Genomic DNA, 8,046 nt, shown 5'->3' with positions numbered 1-8,046 from the left:
TGAAAACAAACATAAAAAGAGCCATCCTGCAAAGACTTAGAGCGGGTGCGTGCAGATGCTTTTATGAATCCTTATCATTTATCTACTTTCTCCCTCTAAGAGAATTAAAAAGTTAATTGTTCTAGTTTACATTGTAAAATATCTGTCTTTGAGATCCTTTCTCTCTTTTAGTGTATTTACAAAACTCACTTTTGGGGAACTGCTTGATGATCCACCTCAAAGCTATGACTAACTTGATAACACATTGAAAATGAAAAGCTTCACTCCCCAGCAGCGTTTAGTCACACACACTGTGCAAGTCCCATGTTCCCGTGTTTGCAGTACCAGACTCAGCCCAGCCTAAAATCCGCCCAGGATTTTAGGAAGGAACCTGAAGCCCCGAGGCCAGCCGGAGTAGGCATCATCAGGACTGGCAATATCCCTGGTTGCAGCTGCAGGCCTGGCACGACAAATGAGTGTGCTGGCAAACATGCTGATACAGGCTGTCTGTAGGCAGTCTGCGAACAGCCTGTGAGGCCAAGCGTGCCGTACCTGTGGTCATGCTGGGTACAGCCATGGACTCCAGTGGGGCAGCTGGTGTGTTACGTTCGGGCAGAGTTAGGACCTAAATTGGCACTAATAGAATTTGGTGGAAAACCACAGCTCATTCTCTAGACATCCCAGAATGAAGCCTTGGGTTACAGCAACTGGATGAAGCATCATTCAAAGAGGGAGGAGAGGGGGAGGTTGGAAAGAGCTCAGGGAAGGACAGCAGAGTTTACTGAGAGAAGCAACACTAGCGTGGCTGCTGTGAAGGTGTCTGGCATCCTCCTGCTGTCCTCAGACACATGGTGTAAATTTTGAGGTTGTCCTATGCAGGGATAGGAGTTGGACTCAATGATCCTTGTGGGTCCCTTCCAACTCAGGTCATTCTGTGATTTTGCTGCTGGCCCCGGTGTGCTCTGAACGCAACAGAGGCATTCCCTTGGGTTGACAGCACCTACAAGAAGTAGGTACTATCACAAAAAGTGGAATATTTTGTATTTAAGCTGAAGTAGAGTTAAGTTTCATCTATGTAATTGTATTTTTTGAAAGTTAGATAGAATGTCCTTCTGTTAGAATGCTTTCTTTCAAACAGTGTTTTTTCCAGACACTGTACATTCTTTGTAGACGATAACATCTTGTGTGAAGTATGATCTCCGCTGAACAGATGTGTCTTCTTCTGTAATCACCTCTGTTTGGAGTCTCTCCAAATGCAGAGAGCTGGAGCCAGCTCCAAATTAGCAAGAGTTTTGACCGTTGTGGAGTTCATAATAACATTATTTCCTTGGAAAGTAACAGAATATGCATAAGATTTAGGGGAAAATTTATACATATGCATGTAAGCGGGACATATATTCTGTAACCAGCTTTTGTCTGGCTGCACTTGACTGATGGAGACCGCTTCCTCATGTTGCCCAGACCTGATAAAGAATGCTTGATTTTGATGCTGTGAAAAAGGCCAAACTCAATAATCAATGCCAATGTGATTATTAAGCAGGTATTGTTTTAATATATAATACAATGCTGGACAGACAGGGAATCATTTCACCTAATATGTGTGTCCATTGAGGCTGGTTACAGGACTTTCATACTGGTTAAACATACATATTCACATAGATTCTGAGAAACACCATTTACATATTTGGGAAATACTGTTTAAACATACATAGAACTCATATCACCCACTCTCGAATGTACATCACAGTTCCTTTGTGTCTTCAGAGCCCTCTGATGTTCTTTATCTTATCTCCTTCCTCATTATGTCCTCTTGGTGAGCTCAGGTCTGTCCTCTGTTCTTGCTGGGGGACTGTCCTTGTTTCAACTAGTAAACAAGCTAAGGTCCTGTTACAATCACATTCCTTCTTACTGCAAGCTGGCCAAGATATGATTCTTATTATTCTTATTATTCTTAATGATTTATTCCTTCCTTCGATTTATAAAACTTAAAAGCAAGTCTTGGAGAGTTCGCATTCCTCTCTTGTGAGACCTCATGTGAAGTACTGGAAGTCCGGTTCTGGAATCCTTAGCATAAGAAGGATATGGAGCTGTCGGAGTGGGTCCAGAGGAGGCTACAAGGATTATCAGCGGGCTGGAGCACCTCCCATTCGAGGGCAGGCTGAGAGAGCTGAGGTCGTTCAGCCTGGAGAAGGCTCTGGGGATATCTTATAGCGACCTTCCAGTACCTGGAAGGGGCTACAAGAAAGCTGGGGAGGGGCTGTGCACAAAGGCTTGTGGTGATAGATTGAGGGGGAACGGGTATAAACTGGAGAGGGGTAGATTTCGGCTTGATATAAGGAAGAATTTCTTCGCCATGAGGGCGGTGAGGCACTGGCCCAGGTTGCCCAGGGAAGCTGTGGGGCCCCTTCCCTGGAGGTGTTCAAGGCCAGGTTGGACGGGGCCTCGGGCAGCCTGGTCTGGTGGGAGGTGTCCTGCCCATGGCAGCGGGGTTGGAGGTGGATGATCTTTACGGTCCCTTCCCACCCAAACTATTCCACGCTTCTACGATTTGCCGGCTCTTTCGGCGCCGAGACCCCCCCCACCGCGAGGCAGCGCGCGGGCAGGGGAGGGGCCGGCGCGCGCCAGGCCCCGCGCGGTGACGACCGGCGCTGGCGGGCGGGCGCGCAGGCGGGGCGGGCGCGCGCCGCGGTCGGAAAGGGAGGGGAGGAGGAGGAGGAGGTGGAAGCGGGGCGGGGGGGGGGCAGCCGCGCCGGGCACAGCATGGCTGCCAAGGTAAGGCGGGAGCCGGGCAGGCAGGCGGCCGCGTTTGACCTCGGGCTCGTCCTTGGCGGCGGCGCCTCCTCCTCCTCCTCCTCGCCCGCGGGGGCCGCCGAGCGGGTTGGGTGGCGGCCGGGACCCCGCGGCGAGGAGCGGGGAGGTGGCCCCGGCCCCGGCAGGCCCCGGCCCGGCGCTGGGGGGACGCGCGAGTCCGAGCTGCGGGCGCAGCTCGTTTAACCAGGACGAGGGGTGTAATAAGGCCTCGGGTCGAGCCCGGAGGGGAGCAGGTTAGGTAACAGGGGAAAAAAAATCCTTCACCGAAAGGGTTGCCGGGCGCTGGCAGCGCCCGGGGAGGAGGGTGAGTCATTGTCCCTAGAGGTGCTTAAAAGACGGGCGGGTATGGGTATGGGTATGGGCTCAGGAACACGGCTTAGCAAGTGCGGTTGAAGCTCCGTGATCTCGGAGGGCTTTTCCAACCAAACGACTCTGTGATTCTATGGATTTTAGAGGAGAGGATGTAGCGGGCCCCTGGGACTGCGGCTGGCAGGTCAGGACCTTGCAGAGCTCTGTTCCTGCCCTGCTTCTAGGCCTCAGTGTGACAGTTCCCTTTTGCTTTTTCTCACGTTTTCTCCATCCACCTGCTTCTACCTTCTGTTTTCACGTTTGATTATGATTTCCAACCAGCTTCACTTCTCCGCTTTCCTGTCAGATTGATACCTGTTATGTAGGCTTTTCTGCTGCTTCAGAAGGATAAATTGATTTAAATACTTTTATAAGTCATCTAATAACACTCTTGCATCCAAGAAAAAAACAACAAACCATTAGCTGGATCAAGGCCATATAAAAAAGTTGATGTTCCATTTCTAATGGCAGTTAAAATTATATGTCGTGTTGGTGTTTCAAAGCTTATTGCTAGACGTTCATTAGTTTTCTTTTTTGAATACCAAAACTTTAAAAGAAAAGATTGGGCCACATCCTGCTTTTTCTTGAAGTCAGTGATGAAGGTGATGAAAATCCAGGAAACATCAGAAAACAGAATTTCCCCAAACAGCAAAAAGCATCACATGTTCTCAAACCATCTGACAGGAGTTGTGTTGTTTCCTATATCAGTAAAGTCCATAGCAGAGCTACTCCTGTCATCACCATCCTCATTAAGAACTTGGGTTATCTGAAATACATACTGTTTTAATGGATTGGGCAACCTCAGCTGTCCTATGCAGCTTGCTTTTTTTTTTCTTTTTTTTTTTTTTTTTCTGGTTACCCACTGGTCCATACACACAGCAAATCAGTTACATCCTAGCAAGCCCTTAGTCTTAAAAAATGTCAAAGCGTTATTTTCACTGAATTTATGAACTCTCTACTTAGATTTTCCTCTCCAAGCAGCAGTTCTTAATGTGCAGTCTGTTTAAGTCCCTGCTACTGACACATACTTAAAAAATGTTGCATATACACTCAGTTGTACCTAATCAGGCATACGTGTGCTCCGTGCTGCACTTTGCATAGCATCATTTTCCTTTCATTTTATTATACAGTTCAGATCACCAAATCTTTAGAAGCGTATGCTGGAAAGACTCAACACTTGAGGAGGAACTGAACTGAATTTTGTGTGTTTCCAATTATGTCAGGCTTGGCAGACAGATACCTGGTAAAAAGGCTTGTCACTAGTGTCATGAGCATCCTTGGTGCGTTGCAAAACCGAGGTACAGCACTTTGTACTGCAAGGTTTACTGCCCTTGGGTATCTTCTGCAGGCTTGAGTGTGTTTTGAGACTTACGTGTTTTAAAAAAAAAGTAGAGCCGGGAGCAGTTAGACTGGATTAATTATTAAGTCACCTTGTGAGACTTGAAGGGTTTTTATCTCCTTGAGGTGAAGTAGTTGCTGTTAAACACAAATGGATTTCTATCTTTATTGAAGTTGGTGACAAAATGTAAGTAGCATTTTGTACACTTAACAGTAATGCTTGAGCTCAGGTTCTGCAAGCACACATATGAATAACTTTGCCACATAAAGAGCTTCTTGGCCTGAAGTTATTCACATGTGCTTGCAGGCATGGGCCTTGATTTGTTGTTCTAACTTCCTCACTGATGCATCTCAGTAATGTTTGCCTTTTTCACCTCAGCCAAGCAATGGACTGGTGAGTCAAATGATTTTTCTAAAATCCTTTCGGTACCCTTTCCTTGCCAGTATCTTGCATGAACGCTTCCTTTAACTTTTTAATTATACCCTTTTAGGCATATGACTCTTTGGGATTGAATGTAATTGTTCTTTGCTTGCAAGATTTCAAATGTTGACATTGTAAGCAGACTCTAGGAATTTTGTCTGTCAAAAGGAAATACAGATGTTAAGGCTGCATAGTTAAGCACTCGGGTATCAAGAAGTGGGCAAAGCTTGAATCATTGATGTCCATGACATTGCCATTTAATTTTCTGTGTTGTATGTCACTAAGTGTCTTACAATTTATACAACATTTTAAACAATATACATTGAACACCAGTGTCTTTTCTTAATCTTTGAAAACATTTTCTGAAAGTGGTTTGTGAAAACTGCACTATAAATTACATTTGCACAAGTTGCCAGTAAAAACTGCAGATGAGATGTTCCAGTACACTTTTACCTCATTGGTAACTGAATTGCCATCATAGGTACTGCCTTCTTTTTCTGAATTGCACAGAAAACAGGCTGTGTGGAAGGTCTTTATTGTAACACACATGCAGAGCAATAATGACGTTTTATATAGCATGTCGTGCTTAATTTCTTCATCTTGAGTGTTTAACAATGCAATCACAATGTTTTTTCTGCCCTTTAGCCAAATATTTCTAAAGAGAAGTTACAGTCTAGCTAATTGCCATTCACCTGGTGTGCATTTTAGAGCAAAATTAACTGTGGCTGTTAAGTGAATGCAAGCTTCCCTTGGTCCAGATACTGCTACACAGTTCTGGGCATAGCTGTTGTATTGTGCATGTGCAAAGTGTGACTTGCTATATTTTTAAAGTCCTGCTGTTTGGTAATATATGAACTTACTTTCAGTGGAAAGTTCTAAGGTACTTTTCATTGAGACCTCTTTCCATAGCTGATTTTGCCTTGGCTACTGTGCTACTTTTTCCATTCCACAAAAGGTCAGAAACTGGTGTTTATAATGAGAGCTAATGCATGTAGTATTTTTAAACTTTGTATTTCATAAGCACTAAGCTACACTCAAAGCAGTTAAAAATTTCATTAAAGAAAATCCCAAACGAATAATTTCAATACATAAATGAAAGCCCAGAAGCTATGTAAAAACTGTGGGCTTGTACCCCATTAAATTTCATCTCTGCTATGGATAGCATGTGAATAAATTTTCATACTTGTATTGAACTACACAATACTAGCATAGGAGATGATTTTTAAAGCCTGTAATGTATCTCTCTTTTTCTAACGTAATTGTTTCTTGGTGCGTGCGTGAACTTTTATGCATTGGACGCATTCTGGTTGACTCCATTACTTAGCATGTATAACTTATTTAAAAATTATTGTCTTACGAACAAAGTGAACAAGTATCACATGCTAAAAAAGGTAGTTGTAAAACGGCTGTTTAAGTGAAGGCATGAGCCTTACATCAGTACCTGGTGGGACTACTTGCATGCTTAATTTTAAGTGCATGCGTCAGTCTTTTGAAGAAAAAGTGCCCGACAGAAATGTGTCAGTAAAGTTACAGAAAATGATTTGTTGCTGACTTCGCTTACATGACAATATTTAGAATGTTTCTAATGGAAGGTAAAGGAACTTTTAATGCAGTTTTGACATATTTAACATTTTTTTAAATTCACTTTCTGCTTGTGTTTTTCTGGAACTGTTTACTATGGAAACTATATCAGCGGAGTTACATGTTCTTTCCAGTTGCTGCTGTATTTACCTTTAAAGTCCTAAACCTTGTCGTATCAAAAGTAGCTAGTGCCCATCACAGGCTCCTTGTATGTCTTGGTGTTAGAATAGTCAGACATTTCCCACTGAACATCCCAGTCCTGCAAGGTACATCACCTTGACTGAATTAATTGGAGTTCTATGAAGGATTGATGCCTCTGGCCCTGGCTCTAAGAGTCTTTTTGTGTGCAGAAATGTTCCACTGTCTGTCCTCGTTAACGTGAATCAATTAGGTCTGGATAAGCAATGACTGAAATAGAAACACTGTGTCAATGCCGTTCTAAATGAAGGTGATTCCAAACAATACTGAAACTGTTAGATGCTGATGCAACCATGCCATGTTAGTTATTTTGCTGTCCTGCATACCCAGTGTGTTCCTTTGTGCATCACCTTGCTCCATTGTGCCTCTTCATTCAGCCTCTCCTCCCATGCTTCTCTCCCCTGTGCTAGCAGTAGGTGTGGTGTGCCTGGGAACAAGTGAATTCACTCATCTTGCCCTCGTTGATGCCATTCTTCCCTTCCTCCAGCAAAATGGTAGAGAAGAATTGCATTGCATTGCATGTGGATTCAATGGGCCCTCAGAAAAGAACAGGTGAGGGATCCTAGCATCATGGTGGCCTACTGTGTCCATGAAAGGAGCAGAGTCTCTTACGGACAGGTTGCAGCCACTCTGTGATTTGATGATTATTGTGTGGGGAAAGTGGTTGGTGAGTAAGGAGAGAGGAATCTGTTTCTCTGAAGCATCACTGAGTTTGATCGTGCCACGTGAGATCCTTGTGAGAGGTCCTATTGCTAGTCTGTACAGGTCCAGCGGTGCTTGCTGATGTGTAATTACCTTTTGGAACTACACATAAACGTGTAAATTCTTACATATCATGAGACTCTCCACTTCCCCCCTCAGAAAAAAATGTGCATTTATGCTGCTTATGACTTACTACTGCATCTTTACTTCTTAAGAGACCAGAATTTGCCTGATAAAGTGACATTGAATTTGTGTGAGTGCAGGTAACTTCAAACCTTTCCTAAGTACAAAATACCATGCATGATGACTGTGACTGAAACAGAGGAGAAAGCAAATAATTTACTCCACTTCCCTATTCTCCCCACCATTGTTTGTGTGTTCAGTTTCATTTGCTTTATTTTACTGCACAAGTCTCTGCTCATGATGTTTACCCTTAGGGATCTGCTTGAGTCCTAATCCTACAAGGTGCACAGTGAGTTATGGGGCCTGCTGGCAAGAATAATCCCAGGGAAGGCACTCACGAAGTACTCCCCTGTGATAAAAGTCCATCTGATACAGCTCTCTTCTTCAGTGAATGCCAAGTTACCCTGAAAATGAGCTTTATTCCACTGGATTTTTCCTTTGTTGAGTTTTTCTGTTTCTTTGTACTGCTATCCCTCCCCACCACT

The 8,046-nt window shown here is 44.0% G+C and overlaps 1 protein-coding gene across 2 annotated transcripts in view; it reads left to right on the top strand.

The window, feature by feature from the left end:
* The first annotated feature begins 2,715 nt into the window (after window positions 1-2,715).
* The window catches only part of SLC25A13 (solute carrier family 25 member 13), a 102,768-nt gene continuing 97,437 nt past the window's right edge, over window positions 2,716-8,046 (top strand). Inside the window, exon 1 of one of the 2 annotated variants that reach the window (XM_069859678.1) lies at window positions 2,716-2,751. In XM_069859678.1, the coding sequence (XP_069715779.1) occupies window positions 2,740-2,751 (12 nt within the window). In that variant the 5' untranslated portion in view covers window positions 2,716-2,739. Of the gene's footprint in view, window positions 2,752-4,808; window positions 4,871-8,046 lie in introns of those variants that run through there. The other variant, XM_069859679.1, reaches the window with a different exon arrangement.

The sequence above is a fragment of the Phaenicophaeus curvirostris genome, chromosome 6, assembly GCF_032191515.1.
Source record: "Phaenicophaeus curvirostris isolate KB17595 chromosome 6, BPBGC_Pcur_1.0, whole genome shotgun sequence".
NCBI classification, from domain to species: Eukaryota; Metazoa; Chordata; class Aves; order Cuculiformes; family Cuculidae; genus Phaenicophaeus; species Phaenicophaeus curvirostris.
Note: the sequence above shows the minus strand (reverse complement) of the source record. Positions and strands in the feature narration are given on the sequence as shown.